The sequence below is a fragment of the Parambassis ranga genome, chromosome 15 (assembly GCF_900634625.1).
Source record: "Parambassis ranga chromosome 15, fParRan2.1, whole genome shotgun sequence".
Taxonomy (NCBI): Eukaryota; Metazoa; Chordata; class Actinopteri; family Ambassidae; genus Parambassis; species Parambassis ranga.
In genome coordinates, this window is record NC_041035.1 from 9,038,980 (window position 1) to 9,066,706 (window position 27,727).

Here is a 27,727-nt window from a genome sequence, read left to right on the forward strand (position 1 = left end):
GTAATGAAAGTTCAAAGATGTGTGCAATTATTGCTAAGCAACCAAGACAAGAAATGAAAACTCAATTATTGTACCGGGCTAAAACATGAACAAAGCTTTCATTGTTCAGCCTTTGTTTAATCGGTTTATTCAAAATGCTTTTCCCACAGACATATAAAGGTCCACTGACACTATATGAGGTGCAGTTCAGCAGATTTTTATATCTAACAAAATACATAAACAGGCTTTCAAATGGGCTTTCTCTCAGCCACTATTTTCAAGAGGCATATCCTAGTTTGAGCTGGACAATTTAAGCAATTGACCGGAGGGAAGAGTATAAGGAGTGATACGTTGGATGGAATGATGTGAGTGTGAGCACATGTGTGTCTGTGAATCCTTGATAAAATTGCAAGCCTGAAACCAAGTAATTTCTTCCGCATTAATTTCATTCCTTGGTATCACTTACCTTACCTGCTGACTTAGGTCTAATTTATTGAGGAAAGAAATGGAATTTTATATTGAAAAGCAAGACTATGGTATGACTTTAAAGATGGAACTGTACAATATGCCAATAACAGCTGTGAAGCCAGAGGGAATTATCCTCCTGCTAGAGCGAGCTCCTGTGATTCTACAAACTATAGACCAAGGATAAAGAAAAATGGAATGACGTGAGAGAGAATGAAAACACACAAAAAAATAATTTGCAGGAAAGTACTGCAGGATCATACGCAGTGGGGAGAGAAACAGACCGAAAGACAGTAAGAGATGGGCATAAAGTTGTTAAGGAATCTATAGAGAGAGTGAGGAAGGAAAGAAATCATGGTCTAGGCTCAAAAATTGTACAGATCTCACACAGGCCTGTAACAACTAGGAAAACAAAAAGGAGCAAAAATGGATTGGCTGAGATTTCAAAAACCACAGAGACTTAAAATGAGACAAAAACAGAAAGTATTCACTTAATATTTAGAACAAAGGCATGGCTTTTAACACTCTGCAGCAGTCCACGTTTGCCCTTCCCTGCTGCTCAACCTGCCACTGTGCTTAACCTCATCTGAACCCTGTGTTCTACTTCAACCCTATTTAAACATAAACTCAGTATGAAATACAAGCCACAGGACTTTGAACATTGCAACCCAGTGTTTGACAGAAACAGAACTATGCCTGCACCTCATGCTTTAAGCCAGCTAGAAAAAACAAGAACAGCATCAAAAAACAGGAACTTTGTGGTATCTCACAGTCTTAAAGCCGTCGTGAGACACAGTCTAGCTTCAAAAAGAGGACATCGTGGTTGCGGGGGTAGTAGGGAGCGATGGCTAGCAGAAAGGATTGGCAGACATGGCACAGAGAAAGGGAGCTGGCACTGGATGCTTGAAAAGCTTGACTTCAGACAGAAACATGTCATACACGTACTTATGCAGTGATAGACTGACTGGGGTCTTCAAACGCAACGGGGCGTGGAGACTGTCTGCAAAGCTTGAGGCTTGACAGGGCAGATTTGTGAAAATTCAACATTACACAGAATATGTTTGTGAAGCCTGGCATTGGACAGAGGTTGGGGGGAGGGATGCGTGATGCTTTGCCTTTGCCTTAGGGGGATTTGGCTGCTGCAACTGCATGGATATTTCACTGCTGTTAGCTGACTATAGTGAGGCTCCTCCAGAGGGAGCTGGAGATAACGGTGGAGGCATTCAATGGGAAAAAAAAAAAATCTGTTTTTTTTTTTTTTTTTAGGAATGCTGATTTCCAAAGAACATATGACACAGAAAAACATGCTATTCTAATGGCCACCATTAGGTGAAACCACTGCCTCCACCTCACCATTGAATGTTGGCTGCTTTCATCTTTTTGACCAGAAGCCAATCCACCCGTCTTTGTCCACCTTTGTCTTCTTGAATAATCTACTTGTTAGAGTCTTTTTAACCACCATAACACACAGACACATACACACTCAAGATGCTCTGCTGTCCTGTGTGTGGAAACCCAAGCATGAAATCAAGGATGGACACACTATGCATATCAAACCACAGCACTGAGCAAACCAAGCTCCTTGTAAATAGCAAGGGCTGACTGATAACACAAAGCAGGCATGCTTCAGGAGAGGAGATGAAATGTACTACACAAAGGGTAAACATCGTCTGTTCTCAGTAAAATGACATTAATGGTAAAAGTTGTGACAGTTGGATTTCTTCATGGAGGAAAATCAGGTTTCTTGGAACAAATTAGACCCACATGGGATGTATTAGTACAATCTAATGGATATATATGTATGTTCAAAACAACAAGAATCCAGATCCGAGTGCCGTCATCAGTATGTATACAGATATGCTCTGCCTGAGGCAAAAGCAGAAAACAGCATCTGTCCAGAGGGTTAACTCCCTTTTGCAGACTATTGACTTATTTTCTACAATACCAACAGTCTTTGAGTGTAAATCAAAAACCCAGCATGTGTCCAATATCATCAGTAAAATATACCGCACAGCTGAAACCAGACACCCTACTGCAATACTACCGATGGGGTTTAGAGTATAAGTGAAAGTGAGACATTCAAGGCAATTAAACACAAGACTTGCTGTCATTTGTATGCTTGACAGCTCAAAGTAAAGGGCATCTCAATGCAGCCTAGACATCGTTCTAAATGATCTGCCTTTAACTGATGTCTAATGTGGTTGGTGATTGTGTATCAGCAAGGCTTTGATAATTGAGCTGCGCCGCTAATCTGCAGCTGACTTTCCTCCAGGTAACAGCTGCCCATTCCATCCTGGTATAACAGATGCAATGTCAGCCTGACGGGGTGCCCAGGGATGCTGAGAGAATATCTCTGTCACCGCCTGCCTGCTGCAGTTTTTCATGGCGATGAGCAGCTACACCAGACACATAATGCAGGATCGAGGACGGAATCTGTTGTGATGCTTTGATTGTTGACTGTGCCCTCGGCTGAACGTCTGTGGCTTTTCAGTGGAAATTATTTTATGTGAAAAAGAAGAGACAGCATTAAATTACTGTTCAGTGGGTATGTGATGCAGACACTGACTGTGGAAGTGTGGAGGATGTTTCAGTGTATTGGTTAGAACTGCTGAACTGTGCTGTATAAAACTAGCATTACCACCTGGTGCTCGTATACCTCTGCCTAGTAGATTGCAGACTCTCTCTCTCTCTCTCTTCAGCTCCCTATGCTGATTGATTTTTTTTGCCCTGCAATCTTGATAATACCACTGGGAATTAAAATAGAGATGTTGTAGACTTGTCTTATTAAGTTAAGTTGACAAATGAAAAAGGTTTTATAAGCTTTTAGTATTTTTATAGCATGCGTTAAATTTTGTGCACATCTAAAGGAATACAGCATTGTAGTCAACAGCTAACTTGTTTCTATGAACTTACATTTAGAACTTACATTTTCCAATATATTAACGTGAAAGGTGATTATTATTGCAGCTGAGACCACACAGTTGCTCTGCTGTCCAGGAAATTAGCCGAGCACAGAGCGTAGGTTTCCCTGGATAATATTGGTTTAGAACCCTGCACCCTCTCCAGGTGTTGTTTGCTGAGGTGGAACTAATTTGGCTGGCGACAACAGTTATACAAAATCTAATTAGTTAAGACTCTTACTGGCTGTCGTTACTGTTTGAAAGGCAAATATGTCATTTGCATTGTGAGTATAACACACTGTTAAAGATCATCAGTGTTTTTACAGCCTCATAAATCTGCACTCCTGACAGAGAAATGTGTGGCGTTATCTCAACAACTCTCTGCAGACTCAGTTAGTGTAGCTGCCACATCAAAGAAGAAAACATCCACTGTTATGTGCTTTGTGTTTTTATTGGCTGTCTCTAATCTAAATGACATTTTTATTAAACAAGGCTGCTAGTGTTATATGGTTATATACCCTGTCACACCTTAACGTGTGCGTTTTCAAAATTCTTCATCACTGCATCACTAGACTCAAACATCTGTTTTCTGGAATTTTTTTCTGGACCTTTTATGGATCTCAGGCCATAAAAACGGATTGGTCTAATTTTATAACACAAAGTGTTTCTGTGTCTTCCACTACAAACTGTGTATGCAGCTTGTCTTGACTCAGGTTTGTGTCTCTGCCCCCCTGCTGCTGCTCTAGCCTGCTTTCTGGGTGGTGTAATGTTGAAAAGCTGCACCGACGACATGGAAAGGAGGCAACCTTTTCATAGCGACTTACAAAATGATCTTACAAAATACTAAAACAATGAGACAAAGACTTTAATGCACCGAGCAGATTTTTTTGGAGCCATGTGTGCAAGTGTGGATGATTCCCGCCTGATCATCTCTTGCACTTGACGCCAGTGGAGATGAGGAAACGTCAGTGTGGATGAAGAGCAAAACGGGTCTGTAAGACAGAGCAGGCACATGAGAGCTGTGTAGGCCCTCTGACTGACATCAGACTGTCTCTATTGCTCTCTGAGCTGCACTACACACTGACATGCGTTTAGTCGAAGCTAAGCAGGAGAGACGTGTGACCTTCCAGCAAATGTTACACTGCAGCACTGGCGGAGGCCTATGGTGATTAAAGATCAGGGGAAAAAAATACACTCAGAAGCTAAATTTACAGCAAACATTTACCCACAATCAACCTAACCTGAGCCTCTTTCCACTCCACAGCATAACATCCTTATAAAATGAAATTTTGTACCTCCTCACCTTGCTTGCACTTTGTCACTTTGACAAGAAAATAACAAGAGCTACAAGTTCCCTCATTTTGTCTTGACAAAGTATTCACCTCTTGGCCTCAAAATCCAGCCATAACTCCCCACTGTGCTTCATCATTCTACCCAGTTACACGTACAGACACAGAAAAGTACTTCTAAGCTTTCTTCCCACGTTCACATGATGCAACCGTTAGCGCAATGTCTAAAAAGACATGCCTACTTCAAAAACACGCCTTCTCCTCTGTCCCTAACATTTCCACAAATCTCTCATGGCCAGCCTCTTTGGCTCATCCGCCTGTCACAGGGTTCCATGTGTACCCAAAATCATCCCTTCATTGTCATCTTTCTAATGTTTGTCTCCCACCTCCATCTTCCCTTTATGTTCCCCTTCCTGCTTTACCACTGAAGGAGATAAAAGACAAATAAAACACAGCTTCCTCACTAAGCCGCCTATCCAGGCATAAAGCACCTCTCTGCGGATCTCTCTCTCTGTGCCCTGGCCCTGATTGCAGCTGGCAGCGTCACTGATAATCACATCATTTAGATGCAGCCTGTCCTCTCCTCCATTAGCAAGTCTAAGATGAGAGTATCCCAAACACACAGTCAAACCAGCTACACTGCTTTACAACTATGCATTTTACATTCTGAAGGCATGGGGAGGGTCAGAAGAGGCTGCTAACATAACAAAAAAAAGAAAGAAAGAAAAGAAACTAGATCTCTGATGAAGGAAATGAGATTGGTTTGTGAAATTATTTGTTTTGTCAACAGGAAACCGTGAATTCAGGCAGATAGTTCAGGAAAGGAAATTCAATTAATTCGAGCTTGAACGTGGGTAAATTCGTCTTTAAAGGTGGCTCAGGAGCTCTGGCATTTTGCCTATGTCTAGACAGCACAGTTCATCTCTCATGCATAATATCATATTACATTCAAAGTAAGAGGAATAAACTATTAAATGATCAGTAAATGCAACATTAATGATGTGATATCTAAAACATTTTACACTTCCACCGGGTACACAATAAGGCCAGTTGCTGCTTGGAGTTTTCTGGAGAATTGCTCATGCAAAACGCTAACAGAAAACATGTCCTGAACTGCAATTTTCTAAAACCATGCAGTACTATTTAAACTGTGCCTTCTAGAATGAGTCATGTTTATTGAGGAAATATTTTGAAAATTGCTGTAGAGGTGCAATTTTAATAATGCAACATGTCAAACAGAGAAAATCATTAAGAGTAAGGCATTATATTTATTCATCTTTTTATATTTCCCTATGTCTCCCTGTGTTGCCTTGATTATCTTTACCTCTACAGCATGTCTTGTAGAAATGTTTTGTGACTATACCAATACACTTGCTTAGCACTAGGTCGATGATAAAAAGTATTGGACTGCATGAGATTATACAGCTGTATACATGCATATGATAAACTGGTCACTCAATGTAGAACTTGTTAACCAAATCCCAATAATCATCCTCTCTTACAAGTGCAAACAGCTATGATCAATCCACAATTAGACTATTAACGATAGAACAGTAGAGTATTGATACTTCGTGTCAGTGTATCAACACAACACTGCCAGGCAAAATGTCAGCAGTTATATTGATTTACCCTGCATCCTATAAAAAGAGGCTTCATTAATATGTTATAAAGCATTCAGTAACACAGTGACTCACTCTAACACATTTAAAAAAGACTCACTCCTCTAAAGTCTCTGCATGACATCATTAGATAACTGTAGCAGCAGCTGAGTCCTTAGTCAGACTGCTGATGTTCATCAACCTTGCATAAATCCAGTGGTGCTCAGTGTGCATTATATTTTTCTCCTTTCTTTTTGCTCAGATACATCTTGCAGAATGAGAACAGTAGGATGAGCTCACTGCTGCACAAACAAGCACCCACCCTCAGTTCAGTATGTATGAAAAAAAAGGTCAGAATAACAATTCTAATTGGAGATATATTATTTTTCTGTTCTGGTGATTTATAAAAAGAACTCAAAAGAGCTTTTACAGCCATGACAATAGACACAAATAATGCCAGCAAATTGCACCTTTCATCCTCTGAACTTAGCACATTGTTGTTAATGTAGCTCTGAGATTGAGACAGACTGCTGCTGTAATAGACTCATCTGTATTTGTCATCATGTCATTGTTTATGTTCCTTTATGTTTGCTCTGTTTACCCATCTAATCACAAGTTTCCTTTTAATTATGGCATTATGACTTTTATTCATACTCCTTTTATTCAAACTCCTTTTTTTGCAGCTCTTTTGTTGTTATCACTTCCACCCCAGCCTTTAAAAGATCAATACATTACAGACTAAATCTATAGTCCTGTTCCAAAGTTTATGTATAGAATCAAATGTAAGTTTAGAATTTTTTCCTGATATGTCTCAAGTATGCCAAATCCCCATTCATGTGTATCATATGTGTAAGATTAAACTCCCCAGTGATGTAGACTGGGGTTGAAGTTGGTGTGTAAGCTTCTTTGTAGTTTGCAAACTACAAAAACAATATTTTTATAACTGTCTTTTCAGCCTTTTGTCTTCTTCGCAGCGTTGTGGAATTCATCCTGAACACATTCATCTGTGGCTTGGGGGACTCACCATCAGACAAACCAGACTGGCACCAGACCAAGGGTGAAATCTGGTATTGCGCTCTGGGTTTGCCTTATCTGCTCGCTGTTTACTAACAGTCACAGAGTCCATCACTTGCAGCAGCTCTGTTATCTCAGCAACCCAGGCAACACCAGTAGAATGCTAGAACAGCTGCTTTAGTCTCAGGCCAAAGAGTGTATGCGTGCATCTGTGTGTGTTTCAGCAAAGCACATCTACATATAAACATCGAGGCATCATGTGCACATGAAAATGACCCAATAAATGCAACTAGTGGAGCTTTGTTAGATTTTTTTTTTGAGTGGCTCAGGTGCAAAAGGAATGGCTAATTTAATTAGAAAGCTGATACACATTCTAATCCTGTGGCTGTGTGAATCAAGGTCTTTAAAGGGTAATAATTTATTTTGTCCTAACCATGGCACAGAACACAGAGGAACAGCCCAGGTCTTGAATTCAAAACTTTTGTCTGAGCCGTTTCTACATTTGAGGCCACTTTTGTCAACCGTGTTTCCATTTTTTTTGGGAGAAGCCACAAACTGAAAATTCACCTCTAGCCCAAAGCCTAAGAGGCTGAAAAAGCTAAATGTACAGCCCCTTATATGTCTAACTGACTAAATGACCTAAATGTCACCAGATTCTCACCCTGTGGAGGGCGTCATGATGCAGCCTCCGCGATCCACGGTCATCCTGCAGCCACAGCCACGTTCTGGTGTGTCGTGGTTCATGCCAAAATTGTGTCCCAGCTCATGTGCCAAAGTCACGGCTGCGCCAAGTGGGTTCTCCGAGTGATCCTACGATGGACAGAGAAGGAAACCCACACGTGTTAATTTATCCTATGTTTCTCACACTGACCTGAAGCACACTGTCAGTCACAAAAAGAAGAGAAAGAAAAAACTATTTTTAATCTGTAGTTTAAGAAAACAGTTCAACAGTCCTCCCAACACTCTGTCCTTCTATTTCTTCTTTTCCTCCATGAGGAGAATAAGAATGCCATTCCACTACCCCTGCAGACCCAATCATAGTCACTGCCAGTGGAGACAGCTGCTGCAGGAGGCTCCATAAACCTAGCACTGTATAACTTGCTCCTGCATTGATAAGCAAGACAACTGCCCTTCACAAGACAGGCACGACAGGGAATGACAAGAGAAAGAGGTGGAAGGTTCAGTTCTCACTTGTTTTATAGACAGACTATGTAAAAGGCAGATAGAGACAGGATGTTGTTGGAAGGTAACTGAGAAATGAAGTCAGTATTGACAGGGGGGGGGCAAATTAAAAGACAGGAAAATTCAGACATTTTCTCCCGCTGTGACTATGAATACAGATTCCTTAATCACTGCTGTCTGTCTGAGTGCCACTAATGCTGCAATTATGGTTGTCTGAAGTACACAATAACCTCTCTGCAGGTTTACACAAAAGTGATATGGGTAACCATAGCCTCCATATCAGATCCAGCTATTTTATATAAAAGCCTATAGGCTTTTATATAAAATACCACATTTTGCTGTAGTGAAAATTCATACATGTCTGTGCCAGAGTAATTGTTCTGCATACCAAACCCAACCAACATGCGTATTTAAACTCATGTGCATGATTCAGCAGTTCAAATCCGGGAACCCCTGAGAAAAGGGCCGCCCACGTAGTACTGTATATCTGGCTTTGTTTCTCTGCTAAAGACATGAGAAAATCACGTTTCCTTTGTAGGCGAGGTCGTAAGTCAAAGTTGAGGACAAGCGGATCCACTTCCTGCTCTGATTATAGAGCAGCATGACAGGGAGACCCTGCCTTTTAACAGGAAGGATGGGAAAACTTTCCTCCACTTGTGTCACGTTTACCACTGTAATGTGTGTCTGTACTGTATCTGTGTGTGCACAAATGATAGTCTTGCTACCCACAAAAATGTGTAACATCAGTCACTAGAAATGAACTCTTAGAAGGCACAGTAATTACTTTAGAGTTGATAGTGTTAAGTTGTTGTGTTTGTTACAACCAAGTAAAACTTTAACAGTCTTTCTAATTTAATTTCCACTTAAGAAAATCATTTACCGACAGAAATAAGAAACAACATAAAACATCTTACAATGTATAAAATTGGAAAAAAAATGTAACCAAATAGAAGATTTGGAGCAGTTTATCATGTGGTAGTGTATGGTTTTAACAGTTCATCTCCTCTGGCCACTCTCTAACTACTTATGTGGCCCTTTAATCTTGGTCCAGACCATCTGGCACATGTAAGTAATGGGGAAGACAAACATCTGGAGAAGCCTCACCACACTAACTGCTAGCAGAAAACATATCTATTAAAAGGAGATACACATCTGGGCTGAGGCATAATGGCATTGGACTGATAACAGCTTTGCAATTTGGGATGAGTGTCAAATGCTGTAACAGGCAGAGGAGCCTAACAGGCAGCTAATTTACTGTGTGGGTAAATCAGTGTATCGAGTGTGATGCACAGTTGCGTCTAAAAAAATGCATTATGATTCAAAAATGTGTTCTGTAAGGGCTGGTATGAACAATTCATCGCGTCTCATAAAAATGTAAATGTGGTCCTGTTTAAAAGCTGTGGCTTTTGGTTTACCTCTCTCTGCCCCTCCAACCTTTTTATACCACTTTCAGACAGAGCTGCATAAAGCATGATGTGGGTCAGCTCAATGCACATTCAACCTGCACTAGACTCATTCAGGAGACAGCTGTCACCCTGCTGCCTCTCAGTGTTAACAGAGACTCCACACTGCATTGCAGTTTCAGTCAGCAAGAATTACATCCAATAATTTTCCAGATAAAAGTTAAATTCAGGTTAAACCCCTCTGTCCATTCATATGCCCCCTCACTCTTTGAAACACAGACCTGCAGACTTTTCCTGATTGTTTGATCACTCCTTCTGTCTTTGCCACTGTTCTAGGGCAAAAGGTTAACTAGCATTTAGACACCGCTATAGTGATTTTAATCTGTAATCACAGGTTATTTATTACAGACATGAACATGAAGATTGGTGCAGTGTTGTAATGAAGAGAAAGCAAATTCAAAGGCAACTCTTTCCAAATACCAGTGGTTTTTATATTCATTTAAACTCGCACCTGCAGCAATGATGTAGTCACAGATAGAATGACAAAGCAGACACACTGCACTCACCCTTAAATGTGACTAAACATTGTGGTGATACAGACCGCAACAACTGCAATTGGCCTGCTTCTGGACTACTGATGCCCGCCAAGCTGTGAGGAGATCCAGAATACACTGGAGGGATCACATGTCTTAAATGGACTGGGAATTGCATTAGTTCCTCCAGGAGGAAGTGGGAAACTCTGCTAGGAACAGGTATAATAGGAATAGCCTGCTTAGCCTGCTGACAGGACACTACAACAGATGAGCTCATCCAAATGGATGGGCTACTGCATTGATTTTATTCTTAATAACAATGCCAGGTCACCAAAGTCAGGCAGTGTCTATGCCTGTATCTAGTCCAGGTTTAGAGGAGTATCAGCAGGGCTTTGGTAACCTGTGTAGAGAGACCATTAATGTGGATTTAACTTGTGCCCCTGTGTGTCTTGGTAAGGTAATACAGTTGACACACATAAGATGGATTGCATGGCTGCAGGACTTCAAATTGTCTTGCAACAGGAGTGTGTTTTAGCAGATCAAGCCACCCGAGAGTACAATTTTACATATTGTGATGTGCATATGGGAGAGTACAGTAATATTAGGGGAGTGCCAGCATAAATATCATTATGTTTTAAAGCAGGACTTCCTGGCAGACCTGTATGTGAGTGCCCTTCCAGCAAACAGCCAACACCTTTTCTGTGTAAATCATGTCTGGATTGTGTTAGCCTGCTGAATCTGAACAATGTCCGAGCTGATACAATCAGGCAACGCAGACAAAGAGGATGGCGGAGGGAGCAGCCAGAAGGTTTAATACTCACCATCACAATGCCTCCAGACTGCTCAGCTGTGCACATGCTCATAATGGGCGCCATGCCAATGGTAGTGCCCTGGAAATAAACCCCACTGCACAGAACATAAGAAAGGGAGAAAAACTGATTAAAGGGCTGATTATAGTGCCTACTCTGTGTGTTTTTAACTCTTTGATTTTAAAGTGTATGTTTTGTTGTAGCAGCAATCACAGCTTTAACTTCCAGCAATATTTAAAAGTAGTTTGTTAAATGATTGGAGGAATCGTATAATTGCATTTCTTTATTTACAGAGTGTAAATCAAATGTCCACCTTATGAGCTGAGCATTGTCATGAGGCTTTTGTGGGAGCAGCTTGACTTTTCTCCAATCTAGGAACTCGTGCAGGGTGGTGAAGGGATCCTGGGTGATGGGACATTTATCAGAGTCACTCCACACTTCAAGTCCCACCAGGGCCACCCGGATATTCAGGGCCCTGTAGAACTGAAGGGGGCCATGTTGATAAGGCGAGAGAGAGAGAGAGAGAGAGGGTGTAAGAGAGAATGAAATTAGATTATATAAAAAAATGTAATAAAAAAAGTCCTTCAAACAAATGACACAACATTAGTTGCCTCTGGTTGCTCAATTAACCAAATAATATTACTTCTCGTTATGGAAAACCTGAAGCCTCTCCAAGTGCATCAGAAAGAAGGTCCCTTTTCTTGTTTTCACATGATCAGAGCATGTTGTTTCTATTTCTAAATACCAGCTTCTAAATTCATCTACCTACTGTGTCTGTGTGCTATAGATTCGTAGCTCTTGTAGAGGATTTTAGGCAAGACTAAAATCAGCTGCTATAGAAGGAAATTAATACATCACAGAGTCATCCCATTAATCTCTGCTGCCAACAATATTTCTATTTTAAAAAAGTGATTTATCCCTCCTGAGCAAAGGGGAGAGAATGTTTTACCTTGTCCACATAATTGGCTATCTCTGCCAGTCTCTGCTTCACCTTCTCCAAGTCCTTCCCCTGTTTCTGAAACTGGAAATAGAACTGCATGTAATCAGTAATCAGAAGAAATGGGAGTTTACACTCACGTTTAAGAAGGTGTTTCATGATCATAAGCAAGTGGAGTAATTTGCAGAGCTAAAAAAACACACACGCACAAACATACACAAACGCAGTGGTTTTATATGAATGAGCTCCTTTAAATATTCACATGCAATACGTTTTTATGTGTGTTCGGCAGGTTGTCAAGCTGTGACCATCTGGATCTTGAAAAATCTCCTTGTGCTAGAGAGACGAATGGCGCAGCCACAGGGAGCAGGTATATTGGCAGCTATGACAGCCTGCAAAAATTTGGATCTGAACAGCAACAAAGTCAGACCTTCCATTTCCACCCTGCTGTGAATCCACCTGCGTGGATTCTAGACTTCAAATCAGAGCCTTATAACAGACTTTATCCCGTTTTCTTTATATTTCCTCTCCTTCCAATCAGGTCAGCAGTATTAACAGAGGGCTGTCAGAAGGAAACCCCACAATGAGCTCGTCAGTGCTTACGGGAGACGCTTCTGTATTCACATGGCTTTTTCCTGTTTCCTGCCTGCCCCACTGGGTATTTGCAAACAGAACTTCCTGTCAGAGCAGAACTGCTGCCACAAGACCACACTGCCTGCTGCACACTCACCTCTTTCTGCAGCTCCAATGGGACCTGCTGCTGTTACTTCAGCTTAACCTGCACAGGCTTGTTGTGTGGTGCCGTTTTTGTTTGTTAAACCCTGTACTCATACACATGCATAGTAGATGCTTTACCTCTCTGTTGTCTGCAACGATGATCAGCTCGACATATTTTGTTGTCTTCTGAGCATGCCTTTTATGCTGATGTAAGAACACAGAAGTTGTATGTCAGACATTTATTGAAAATGGCAAAATATAATGACATTTTCTGCTTCTACAAGATCTAGTCACTGCATCTGTCATCAGTTCTCATTATTATTAACCTAAATCAATTCCTTTAAGATGAGCCCTTTGAGTCCAATAATGCATGGAAACTAATATTTGCTATGTTGTCAAGAGTTACAAGAGAAAATCAATTCCCAACTCACTCCTATATAGCACAAATGAAGCTGTAATTAGTAACCGGTTAGTGTAACCCTCAGTTACTCAGCTTCTCAGCAGTCATTAAGTAGTATATGAGGTAAGTTTCACTTCCTGACTCAATGGGGTCTATAATGCTTAGAAATAGGAGCAGATGGATGCTGCACCTGCTCATGCAAATCATCAGCCAAAGCGTCTGCATGAGCCCTTGACTCTGGGCTCGGAGCACAGATAAAATGAGTGTCAAGCCCAAGGCAACACCCTGAGGCAACTTATCCAAACGGATGAGCCTGCCAGTATTCTCATGTTTGGTCAAACTCCCATTCATCTTTCATCAGCTGAGTCTTGGCCTCATCCTTCGGAAACACTGAATCTGAAAACTGTAACATGCTTTTAGATAAGACAAAACAAGATACACCTCTCACCCTTGAATGGAAGGACTGGAAGGGGCTTTTTATGTGGTTTTCTGTGGGAATGGAGGACATGTTGAAGCCATGGCCGCAGGATCCTGTGGTCAGTTTCAGCTCTTCCACTCTGTATACAAAGTGGGCCCCAGTAACACGGCCTTCCACAGGCTCAATGATGAATGTCTTGTTTTCAAGTGCAATGAAGCCTCTGCAGAGACAGCAGAGCAAGTCGGAAAACAAAGCTTCAAAAGCATGACCAATCTCTCAAAAGCAAAATTTGATTGAATGTGGCTCTCCTTCTAATCGAATATGTGACAACTGAGGATGTGATTTTCCTATGAGCACAATTTCACTGAAGCCAAGTGAAACTATGAAACTATATTTTATTTAATCAATGCAGGTTCTTAAGGGTGAATAATCAACACGTCATACTTTTAGTTATACAACAGACATTTTTGATTACGAGCACATCTCTTACATCTAAGACTAAGAGTGGTGCCTTAAAGTTGGGTTTCTTTGAAGTACAGTCACCACCCTGTATTACCTACAGTGGGGAGTGGTTGTCACATCCACAGTTTGGACCTTGTCCACAACTGTGTATAAAATCAGCACAATGTATTTTAGCAACCGAAAGGAAAAGCCAGGGAGAGAAGCAGCCCTGTATGTACATGTGTTGATGGAGTAAACGTTTTTCTTAGTAACGTGCTCACTGTGTGCACTGTAACTCAGCCTGACACATGTAGAGAGGACATTAACCATCAGGTAAACAGATTACTATGTGATTTAGTGAATCTCGCAGGAGCTTGTAACATACGCACGGATACACTACGCATCAGAATCGCTTCAGCAGTTACTGTGTTGACAAAAGGTCGTTATGGCAAGCTAAGCATGTTTCTTCCTGTTTAATTAAGCAGGAGGCAAAAACCTGGATCAGACCCAGAGTAAAACATACTTGGAATTGCGGTTAGTCATTAGCAACAGCAAGATGCCAATTACTGCCAAAATGAGCGCAGAGTGGACACCTCTGTGGACAAAGACAATAAGGTGTGACATTTTCTTTTATTCCTGCGAGTCACACACCAACTTAGTGACAGCACGCTTAAGGGGCTTAAGAGAGACGGGCTGCTGTGCTGAGTGACTTAAGTAAATATAAACATTGCAGTGGCAAATAGCACTTAAAGGGCAGGGATGAGATGTTGTTTGAATACAAAATGTCTCTTACCGAAGGCCTGTGCAGGCACTGAGGGTAACATCAGAGTTCGGATGCGCTTGCACTTCCCCATGGTAGTAGCAGTTATTCTAAAAGAAGAAAAAGGCTTCATATAGTAGAGATGAAAACATTTTATGAAAAGAATGCATCCCCTACTGGATAATGTGATTAAAAATGTATTATCTGTACGGAAAAACACTGCTCGCCACTTTTCGTGGAGCACCATTGTAGCTCTTACCTGACTTCAAAAGAGCAAAAGAGGACACGGCACACTGGCACTATGCTTATGCTGGCCTCATTTTAATTAGCATGCTCTGCAGAGCAGTCTATCCTCCTCTGCCTCTCTATACAAACAGGCCATTTGACATTAATGCAACCCACTCGGTTGAAGAAAAGACAGAAAACTGACACACATGGAAGGTGACAGTAAATAATAATTGTTTATCATTCATTATTCCATCAGAGTGGTCTTGTAGAAGGGAAGGAGGACTTTTAAGGCTCCTCGAACACAGTGGAAAAACAATCTGAGCACACAGAGAGCAGCAGAACTGACTTTCTTTGCCTTCTTAAATCAGCTGTCATTAACCACTATGCTGAGCATTTCCCATCCACATCAAATACAGAGCAGCTAAAGGACAACACTTGTTCTAAATGTGTTCACCTTTAACAAAAGAAAACATCAGGCAACTTTACTGATACTTAATACTTGTGTGAAATATTACAGCCACTAAATGCATTCCATTGAAATATTAAAATATCCTGCATCTTGGTAAGCCTCTCAACAGCCACTTTTACTGATGTTTCCACTTAAGTATTTCTGTGGTTGTAAATAATGGTATTTCACTTACACATTAAAATATTACATGGTACACCTTCTATATTTCTGCAAAACCCTCATACAAAAAGCAGTTTTGGTCACTGTACATAACATATGGGTTTGTCACAGTTTGCCAGTTGTCATGCAAAGGTTGGGATCATATTGGATTAGGTTGATGCCAAGAGAGCAAAGGCTAGACCTGCCACTGTTGTTCAGGAAACCTACTGAGAGTTTATTTGACATGCTATACATTTTCATCTGTTAGCTTAGTGTTTAAAACTGGCAACACATATAAACCAAACACAAATGAAGTTTGAATAACGCAAATAAGAATTCTGTTAATTTACATCCTGATTTACTCTTCAGCTTAATTTTGTGTTGACCTATATGCTAGATAAGCACACTCATTATATTTTCAGTGGCTTTTTGCTTAACTATGAATGGCAGACTATAATTACAGCACATATCTTTCCACTGATCCCTGTTTGGCTGTTAGCAGAGTTCAATGACAACAGGTGCTGAAGGTGTTCAGCTGCATAAAGCTATCTAAATCATTACAGTATGTCTATGCGACAACCTGATGCAATTCTTGTGACAAAAACTGTTTGCATAACTTTGCAAAAACCTGACTTGTCACTCATTTCTGAGTTACCAAACATTGCTCCTTTAAGCTGTAAGCAACCTGTCAAACTGTCCTCACCGCTGCTCAGTTTCATGATTTCCATACATCTGGATTACAATAGAGACTGTTAACTAAAAACGAAGGCTTTCTGCAGTGCCAGACAAACCTCTCTCACCTCCATAATGGCTTCGAAAAACATCTACCTGTTGGAAAAATACATTACAGTTTTAATGCATACTGCCTAGATTTTCTTCCATGAGCCGTGTAAACCATTCATGTGCCACAGTAAGTGGTCTTGACAAGTGCTCAAAAATCACGAGAGGAAAAAATCTTTTCTTCATTTTCAAAGAAGCAGCAAGCGTTTTGATTTCAGCGGAATGAAACAGTCAGGAATACATTAGCTGTTAAAAGGGGATTCCATAATAAAACCCTGATGGCAATGCTGGCTAAGAAACAACCAGCAGCTTAGGATGAAGTCAGCCACAATAATTCTCACACTAGGCCATAAAAGCAATTGAAAGCATTGAAACGTTCATTACAACACTCTATATCTGATCCTGAAAAAAGAAACATCCGTCTTAGTGAACATTTTTGAAGGGTCAGTTTTTACAACATGACTGCACGTCAACTTTACAATAAATGTCAGAAGCACTTGAGCCACCGTACCGTGAAGTTGTGAGCACCGGTGACAGCACTTCCATCCTTCAGGTAATGTGTCTCTGTGTAATGGCTTGCAAAAAGTCCCCTAAGAAGAGAAACAGAGAGACACATTAGACACGTGAACCTGCAGTGATTAGAAAACTTGATCCCTGAGTTGTTTTTTTATGTAGATTCTGTGCTGCTCAGAAGGATTTTGGGAGGGTGATGTGGACGAAGTGTTTAATATTCTAAGGCTAGGAGAGACTTGATTTACTGTGAATTTATTAGGTGATTTGTACGTGTCCTTGAATCCCCTGGTATTCAGCATGACTGCATTGAATCCCTGCTGAGGTAATTATTTCGTGCATGTGTGTTTCTCTGCATTTGTGAAGATATTTTAAACTGTCTGTGTGTGTGTGTGTGTGTGTTGTCCTCCTAAGGCCATGAACAGATGGACGTGGAGAGCCCCACCCCAAGCTTTGGCAAAGGAGCAGCAGGAACACCCATCTTCTGCAGCTGCATAATCGCACTGACATCAGGCAGGATGATCATAGGGTACGTATGTGTATGAAAAGGGACACTTATTTCTAAAACTAAGAACAACTCCAATGTATTTTCCCTCAGGTGATCATAACGCATAATAGTCACTTTTAGTTTAGGTCAGTCAGGTCATACAGGCAGAAGAAGAGATGGAGACGATTTAAAAACTGGAACGCAGCATTTGCCAAATCGCAGGGGGACTCGCACGCACATCCTACAACGCTGTGCCATCCGCCATCCCACACAGCTTGCATGTACCCAAAAACAGAATGGGATGAGACTGGATTAGGCCAATAATGCACATTGTTTTCCTACTTCAGGACCATTAAACATCCTTCTGGATATTTAAAGTTCATTTTTTAATGACCTGTTTAAAAAAGAATCAATCCTCTTTCCCCCAAGCCTGACCACATTTAACTTCATTAAATACTTATTATCGCTTTAATGTGCCTTATCATGCCATTAGCAAGCTCTAAACCAAATCTGATAAGCCAAGCGGCCAGTAATCACTTTGAAGAGCCCGGTATATCTCATTAAAAATAGATGACACATCAGACGCTGTATGCTTAATGGAAAATCCCAAAATGTGTATCTTTATACTGAACTGCAAAAACAGCATTTAAAAAGTGACACTGATGAACAGTCACCTCCTTACAACACCACTACAACATATGGTGATAGTTCAGCTCCAAAATGCTCTGTTTGCAGTAAAAGATGGGATTTGTGTCAAGTGAGCAGTAATTCCAAGTAAATGCTCCCGTGCTGTGTATTTGGGGACATGTTGGGAAAGCCAGCTTAGGGAGGCGTGGGCCCTGGTACCACGACACATACAGTAGAAAAGCTGCTGGATTGACATGGTGGAATCTCCCTGTAATCAACTCCTTGGCAAGAGTACACAGAGTTTATGAGGCCACGAGTGTTTACTGTGTGTTTGAGGAGAATTTCCTCTGCCCTCACTGGTTACAATTCATCTGTGTGGTAAGGCAGTGTGAGTCTTACAATGATGGATCAGATGCTTTTCCCCATCTTTCTGTTGTGCCCTTAATGTTTGAACTGATACTTCCTCTAAGTTTATTTAAAAACGCTTTCTATTCCAACCAAGTGTGCACTTTCCATATTAATATCAGACTATTTGGATCTAATTATCCCCCTTTCTTGGTAACAACAATTCATCTGCCAGTCACCAAATGGTAATGGTGAGTGGCAGATGAATTGGTCTACAAATAAACATAGTGAGATGTGCTACTTTGTATTTTCTTGGGGTATGTTGTAAGAAACAGGTGGTAGAATTTATGAATGGAACATAAGTGCTTGAGCTTCTGATGGATGTGCAAAATGAACATGTGTGTTTGTGTGTGTATGCGTGTGTTTTTTTTGTCTTGATTGCATGTGAAATTCTGATTTAAGCCTCAAACTGTCAAAGCTGTAGGTGTGAATGAATGTGATTGTTACAAAATTCTCCACACTTTCCAAATAAAGTATATTAAATAAATCTTCTATAATTGCTTAAGTCAATACCCATGGATTCTGTGGTCCTAAAGGGTGCGTTGTGATTCATTAGACATACTGTAACATCTAATTAACAATCCCCTAATAGTCAGTCAGGTTAATTGTGATGAATGACAGGCTATTTAACTGCACCTCTGGGAGGCAGAAAATACTGTTATTTGTCTACAAAAATAATCTCCCATCGCTTTCATTCAGCCTCTTACAAGCTGCTCGTCAGAATTAATTTAACTTCTCTCAAAATGTATTTATTTTACTACATAAATTATTGATTATTTCTCAGACATCAGGTGAACAGCATTTCACAATAGCCTTTGTACTTATATTGTTTGACAATAATAAGTATGATTCACCATTAGAAAAAAAACATCTAGTAAATCCACCCACACATCTTTTGCAAGAAGAGTCCTTGTATTGCTGTAATAGATGATCTATAACCTGATCCCTGATATCTAAGATGAACATACAGTTTGTGCCTATTCCATCTATTGACGTAAGTGGATAGTGAACATGAAGTATATGTATACTGTATACCAGCATATTACAGACAAGGGCAGCAGAAAAGCTCATTACACCAGACCATAGAGAATGCTTTTTTTCCTTTTTCTGCTGCAGAAACAAACTGGCTGATATGACTTTCTCTCATATCTGAAATTATGGCAGATAGAACTGTTGTTGCCAGAGAATTAAACATGAGTTTAATTTGAAACGAACAAATCAAAGCTTGCAGTCTGGCTACTACAGCGTAATCGATGGAGTCAAAACTAGATGTGTCTCTTCTTGTTTAATATCATTCTTCTCTCAGGCATCTGAAGACTACAATGTTCTGTGCAAATTTCTAGTGTTGAGACTCATTTACATATATTTGACTCTATGCTTCATGTAATAATTCACCATTACACAAATCCCCTTGAGCATGAAACCATTTGAGAGAAATGTGGCTCCTCTTGCAGTCTCTCAGCATCCTTTGAAGAGTGCTAACTTCAGTGATTTCTTTTAATCCCCTCTCCCCCACAAGCCTAACCCTAAGCCTTCCTATAGCTGCTACTTATGGCACCGTATGCCAAACTCCGAAAAGAGCTACAGAAGGGGTGAGAGAGGGAGATGAAGAGGAGAGGAGGAACTAAAGAGGTGTGGCTGACAAGTCTAATTCTATTTCCACATACGGCTGCATTCCAAATTGATTTACATACAGCTCAGTGTCCTTTTGGCTTAGTCTTGGCTGTGGTGGGAGTACTGGAGTGTACAAAGCCAGAAATGAGGGTGGGAGGAGCAAAGGAAGCAAAACAGCAAAATTCCCCTGAACTGCCATTCTTCAATCTACTGTAGTGGTTTTATAAACATCAGCCTGTCTATTTGTGCTCCTTTTGATCACAAACACACCGAAGTGTTAATGTACCTTAAAGCTTGACAGACCTGTGATTATCTGTGTTGTCTCTACACTGGGTACTATTAAAGACTCATTTACACTATACTATCAAATATTAGATAAATAAACTGGTGCCAAACAGAAGAAAGAGTGACATGATATCACCCGTGGAGTCCAATCAAGAAAATTGCACTTCATAAGCAGTCACAGAGGTATATACAATGACATGATACAAAGCAAACTAGAGCAGCACATCTGGAGGAAGCTGCTGGTCAAATACAGAATGCATCATATTTGAAAGCCCCATCCATGCAGTTGCAGCTAACACTAAAGAACCTAATCCTACATTACATTTAAGTGAGGCACTGACTATTTCATTGACATCCACAATTAGTTTAGGAATAATGGAGATATGAATAAAATAAAAAGGATTTACGTTGAGAATGAACATGTAGATCCATCCAAAAGAATTTGAGATGTCTCACTGAAGAGACATTTCTCCATGTGCATCTGTACCAACTCAATGACAACCTATCATTGCAGTATTCCAACTAACAATGGCAGCTTTGGGGTGACACACAAGGATTATGAATTACTGAAGTCTTTAGGCTTTATCGACTGATGCAAAAAAGGCTGAAAAACCATCCAATAAAAGTAGAGTCTCTTCAGTCTTGAACAAACTGGTTGGCTAACTTATAGTTCTGTCATTAGTGAGACTAAAAAGTCACATTTATGAGACAGCCAACTAAAATATTCTACGACTAATGCTTTATTAGGCAGAGAAACAATATTCAAAATTTCCCAGCTTGAGATAAAGTATTTCTATTCTATTCTATTCAAAGAAGCATGTTCATGGGCCTAGCCTATGTAAATACCAACCCACCAAAGCAAAGATAGCTCCTTAATGAGTCAAGATCCATCTTTGGTTAGTTGAAAGTCAAAGAAAGAGCAGCTTGTTCACTTTGAAATCAATCTACAGCGAGTTCACACAGGTCCAAATGACGACACTTCTTGTAAAATAATATTGTGATCACAGGAAAAGGAAACCCAAATCCTAAGACATTTCTACCAAGTTTGTTTTTAGAGATTAAAGACGAGAGATAGCCCTGCAGGTACAAATTTACCAATGACTCTGTGTACCAGTGGTAATATACAACAACTACCAGCTATAACCTGTTTTATTGTTGTTCATATAAACAGCCTGCCTTTACACCATTCAATCACCAAGAAGGTACGTACTCATTCCAACGACCTCCTCTCTGTCCCTCACCTCAGGCTTCGCAGTTGGATGTGTGATGTAGTGCCTACGGCGAGTGAAGTCATCACATCAGTAAAAAAGGCCTCAGAGGGAGAAAAAAGGACTTCCTACGCAACAAAGCAGAAGTGAATGATGAATCATGCACCCCCCCCCCCCCCCACTCTCTCTCTCTCTCTCTAAAAATAAGCACCTCACAGGCAACCTATATGCTAATAATTTCTAAAGACATCTTTTTGTATTAGCCACATCACTGGCCAGATGATTCCTTTCATGACTGCTTGACTTGTTACCAAATAAAATGAGCAATGCAGGCACCATAAAAGATAATATATTAGAGTTGAGAGAAAGTAATAAGAAGAAATGACAGGAGGTGACAGACTGTGATTTTTCTCCTTGGGGGGACAGGAGGCAGCTGGTGATTAGAGACTGGAAATGGACAGCATCCCTCAAAAAGGAGATGCACTGCAAGTACCCATACTTGATTGTTGGATCGTACCACTCTCTAGATCAATTTGCTGTACTGCATGTGAGAGTCTCAAGTACTCAAAGATCACTGGAGTCGGTTTAATTCCTCTGCTTTCTCCACATGACTTACAGTACTGTCCTTTATATCTCCAATGGGTTTTATTTTCTTTTATAGCAGGGGGATGGTCGCCTTATCTTTTATGCTTGCAGATACTTCTACTTTTTACCACTGATTGCTTTTTACTGGCACTGCATTTTATGACCATGGAGTCTTAAAAAGTCTCAAGAATTGATGAAAGAATTTTGCTAAAAAATGAAAAGCTGCAGGTGCAAAACAAGGATTACAAATGGAGAAGTGTTTTATAGTTTTCACTCCTCACTGTGGGAGTGGAACATTGCAATTTGTACTGAAGCTACATCACTGTTATTATTTTCCTCAGCTGTGTATTTTAACAGCAACCACTGCACAGCCTGTAAAAGAATAAACTGTTTCATAGCTGCTGGCCTTCAAGTCCGGAATATTTAACACACAAAAAACTATCCCCACACTAAACATATTTTTCCTCATAACTGTACAAAGAGCATGATGTCATATTCCCCCTGCTCCCTTTAAAGGGAATGGTTTGTCAAAGTCGTGTGAGGGAAAATGTGCTCATCTACAGAACAGTGAGAGTGAGCCTTGTGCATGAATCTTGGCCAACAGCTAACTTCTCTCTCTGGGTATGTGGTCAGATGTTGTAGCACAGCCTCAACCTGTCCACTTTGTACCAAATCTGGCATGTGGTGTTTAATCTGCACATATTGCACCACTGAGGCCTTTTGTTGTAATTAATGCTGCAAGCTTGTGCAGATAAACATTGTTAATGTGAAATGTGTTGCAAAAGGAATGCATGAATTCCCAAACAACAAAAGGAGCACAGCATACTTCTAGGTGGCAGATGATGATGGTACAAGCCTAAAATGCCTGGAGGCAACATCAGCACCATTAACAAGCAGTGAACCATAAACTCTATATATTATAGGCTATTTGTAAAATACGCTGTTGGTAGCATTTATTGCTCAGTGTGGTGCCTGATATAAATATTATTTTCAATCACTAAGAAGGAGTGATTAAATTCAACTTTCAATTTGCTCAAAGATGAAGTGCTTTCATTTGTTGCCCTAGACCACACCTTCAGAACATAAGAGCAAGTGTCTTTCATTATGCAATGGAGATCAGGTCTCTGCGATTTGGAAAGGGAGCATTATACAGTGGTGTTACACAAAAACAGGTCCATGCTAGGCCAAAAAACAAACTATAGTCAACTTGTTCTCCATTATCTTTTCCCTGGACAGGAAATTGGACTGCACAGCACATTATGATGAAAGTGACTCTACTATCTCAGGAGTCAGGACTATTCAAAACAAGTAACATTGACCTTCTACTAGAGAATGGACCCTTAGTCAGAGGTTTTGTGCCAGTAAAAACATCAAACTAAAAATACACAATATCTCCCCGAGCTTTATTTGATCACAATCTTTCGAAGAGTTCGGAAGAACCATGCGAAAGATATTTTAAAGATATTTAAAGATAGATAGAAAGAAAGATATTAATTTAAAACACCCAGTCAATAGATCTACCCTTTTGTTAGACAGAACCTACCACAACAACACCATCCCTGTTGTTCATCTTCATGCTGAAACTGATAACATAGATAACAAGTGTGAAGAGGCATCAGTTTGTCATTAAAATCTGTGAGAAAGCAATATTCCAGACAACCTCTGGAAATAGGTTTGCATGCCTACCCAGAACTAAGTTTTATTTTATGCTTTTGCCGCTTCAATTTTCCCATCCATAACAAGCTACACACCGGAACTAATGAGAGACTAGGGATCTTCAAGGGAGGTGGCCTATTATTATTCATTGAAAAAGAGTAAACAAATGCATAAATGTTAATGTCAGAGGGTTCCTATCTGTCCAATTAATCTATGGTGGTTCCCGCGGGCAGCCTCATTGTTCAGCCATACTTTTTTGTCTTCAGGGAAAATATGCAATTAAGAGCTGAGCAGAAAAAAAACATTAAATATGTCTTTCATTTTTCTTCCATTTTCCTTTATTTTTTGTCTTCCTCATTCATTGATTTTGTAACTAAAAAAAATAAATTAAATAACTGGTGCATATCAATATGAATCTGCTTTCCAACAATCCATCTATGACTTCCTTGCTATATTTTAAAAGCCTAAAAATTGACAGACAACTGTAAAACTTTTTTTTTTTATTTGATTATAACACACTGCAGCGCCACTGACTACACACGTCCCACACTATCATCACTCCAGTCCCAGACCGCATGAAGCTTTCTTCCCTTCATCTTAAAAAAAAAAAGTCTCACGTCATTAAGTTCACTCTTTACACTTTCATGGATGCTGCACTGATTCTCCAATAAGATAATAGCATACAATCTGTCATTCTCCAGCCCATTACCCCACAAACACAGGGGAGATGGAAACTTTCACTTGGCACTGATGTATCAGTTTAACATAAGGATCAGGGTGAGCAATCTGTCACTCGTGCTGATGCAGTGTAATGTGAGTCATCATGGCGGCTGGGTATTGAGCGGGAGATGTCAATTATTGGACAGGCTATGGGTGGTAAAACAACAAAGTGCTTTTAAGTTAATGAGAGTTCAGATTTTGGGTTGCAGTCTGTGGCATGTCACTGAATTTTATTGACCCACTGACCACGGGTATAGAAGTCATAAAGCTTGCGGGTTTTCAATAAGGTCTATAAAAGGTTTACAAAAAATTGGGAGTTCAAGGTCTACAGTGCTGTATATCTTCAAAATATGAGGATATCAAGTTAATAAAAAACTGGCTATCCCATCTATCTGATTTAAAACTGACAAATAAATTGCTGAGATACAACAATAAGGCACACATCATACTGGAATGACTGATTACAACATAATTTAAACTTAAATTCTTCTTCAATTTTGATGCGTTCTGTGTGTTCGTGTTTTATTTATATGATTTTTCTTGTAGTCACAATATCAGTATTGTTGATAAATATAGAATTATATTAGGCTTGATTAGTTTACATTTATTATATATATAATATATTGACTAATAAATAAACAGTACAGATTTATTTCCAAAACCACTGCAATATTTTATTTCTTATAGAAAAATTAATCACTGATTTTTGTATTTAAACAGTGTTGTTGTTAAACAATTGAACATGGGCTCAGTAAAAACTTCCCCTTCAAGTAAATCATATGATGCACTTCCTTGTTTCCCAAGGAACATCTGGATTTATTGTGAACACTCACTTCCTTGTGTGTTTAAGCTATTGTATGTTGTGTGCTTGTGTGTATTGCTCATGTTGTGGGGGCATAAAACTTTTCACAGTCACACATAATGCTTGCTTGACATTTTAAGGTAAAGCTTGTTTAACCTCAAAACATGGTGGGTTTAGGTGAACACTAGGGCTGGGTTTGGCAAGGGAAACTGCAGTATGTGGTTTGCATTTTGAAATGCAAACTGTATATTATATTCAGCCCACGCACATGAACATATGATTATGCCAATCTAACAGATTTGTATGTTTAACTGAGGAACCTCAGCAAAATCTTAATAATCCCTATAAGCTGTATCTTGTATCACCTTACCCATATCGGATAAACACCAGTGAGTGTGTGAAACAGCTGTTAAGCTGTGCTGTATCAGGCAGAACTGTCCTCATGTCTCATGGGTCCAATACAATTGACCCATTCTCTGTGCCTGGCTGAGATATAGAGGATGTGAATCACACACAAAGCAATTTCAACTTTCAAAAGGATTTCTCAATAAATCCTTTACACCAAGCTTTTACAACTGAGAGTTTTGGGAGGTTATGTGTCAAACATATGATTATGATATACTCTACCGCAGGCTGTTCCCCTGACCTCAGAGGTGTCATTTGATGACAAACTGTATGCTAATAGTTGCATCCAGTCATAGGCAAATATATGAAAACGTCAGCTCATAGATGCAGTTTATTATTTTGAGAAATCGATCTATGTAAAACGAAGTAATGTGCCACACACTATATGTGCCTACTGCTGATGCAGATAAGTGATACGCAGAATAAATATGGATATTATGCATCATCAACATGTGCCCCACTCTGCCATATCAAAAACACCAATGCAGTTAATAGATTTTCTTTTCACCTACATGACAGAAATAGTTCATTGACACTGACACCACATATAGAGTTTACCACAGAGAGAGCACAAAAAAGAGCTTTTTAAGAGGTTCATGAATGAGTCTGCAGATGCATCACCTCTGTGCTCTCATTTGGAGGCTCTTACCTCCTGAAAAGGGCTCAGAAACAAAACATTAAATCGCTTATGCTTACAGAATTCTAAATGTGTTCTCCTAGCCAGCACCCTTGACAGGTGACCCACACTCTGTATATATGCAAGGTTAAAAGAAGTTCTACCTGTTCACTTGCGTAAATGAAAAATGATTGTATTAAAGAGAAAGTAAGAAATACAAAACATAAACCAACAACATTGGCTGTGACAACACACCATCCTCTTTTCTGCTGCAGACCCCTAAAAATAGGTCTGTAGCAGGGAACAACTAGATAATGCTATGCGCTGACATACTGGATTAGTGCATTAATGCATTAAACCTTTTCACAGCACAATTACAGCAATACTACAATATGGACAATTTATTCCCTGGAATTCTTGACCTCATCTGCCTTCTTCCAGCAACAGCTTATGGTAGTTATATTGTAGTAGACTTTTGCTAATAAACTTGATGGTTCAAGCTACATACAGACATATATAGTCAGAATATTATTTTTGTGATGGTCCAATCAGCTTAAACTGTCGTGGTTGAAAGCCCCAAAAAATGGCTTTTTCCCTGCAGATTCCAAAGTTTGGAAAATCAATCACAATTATAAGGGAAAGAGAGAGGATAGGGAGAGATTTAGACAGGAAAAGACTATGAGGCACTTGCAGCTTGGCGCTGATCCCACTGGTCAAAAAAACTACCACTCTAATCTTTTCCTTAAGCAACACCTGAGACTACTCTCTCTTTTTTTCCCTTATTGTCCTTCAAGACTGGGCAACTTTCCCCAAGGGCACACTGCATTATCCACAAACTCCTCAGACAACTAATTAAAGATGGCAGGAGGCAAAATGCGATTACTATGTGCTCCGAGCTTATAGAAAAACTATACAACTACAGTGTCATCACAGGGATAAAAAAAAAAAAAGAGATTGAATTCACAATCAGATCCATGCTCAAACAGACAGAGTGTGTGTTTTGTTTCTCAGCCTGACAAACAGCCAGCAGCGAGAACTTTAATTCACTGCAGCTACCATTAATGAAACCCGCCGGAAGACAGATGTCAAAATTATATCCCAGAAGGTTACAAATTAAAATGTTACATCTCACTTGTTTAATTTAATCCAATTTTATTCTGGAAGGTCTTCAACTTGCAAGGATGCTGATTTAAAGTACGATCACAGGATTCCAGGTTTCAAGCTGCTTGGTTGTCGCTGAACCAACAGCAACAGTGTTTTGGACCAAAGCTGTGTTCAAGGCATAACAATCAAGGGTGGTAAAAAGTTGAAATGAGCGAGACGGATGTTTCAAGTTCGAGATTTCAA

At 39.9% G+C, this 27,727-nt stretch overlaps 1 protein-coding gene across 2 annotated transcripts in view; it reads right to left on the minus strand.

Annotated features, from left to right (window-relative positions):
* LOC114447090 (disintegrin and metalloproteinase domain-containing protein 12-like) overlaps positions 1-27,727 on the minus strand; it is a 67,471-nt gene that overhangs the window by 19,599 nt on the left and 20,145 nt on the right. For both annotated transcript variants that reach the window (XM_028423122.1, XM_028423121.1), the window contains exons 4-11: positions 16,972-17,050; positions 14,879-14,955; positions 13,675-13,864; positions 12,965-13,030; positions 12,122-12,193; positions 11,486-11,655; positions 11,185-11,269; positions 7,907-8,055 (exon numbers count right to left, since the gene is read on the minus strand). In XM_028423122.1, coding sequence (XP_028278923.1) covers positions 7,907-8,055; positions 11,185-11,269; positions 11,486-11,655; positions 12,122-12,193; positions 12,965-13,030; positions 13,675-13,864; positions 14,879-14,955; positions 16,972-17,050 — 888 coding nt within the window. The remainder of the gene's footprint in view (positions 1-7,906; positions 8,056-11,184; positions 11,270-11,485; positions 11,656-12,121; positions 12,194-12,964; positions 13,031-13,674; positions 13,865-14,878; positions 14,956-16,971; positions 17,051-27,727) is intronic.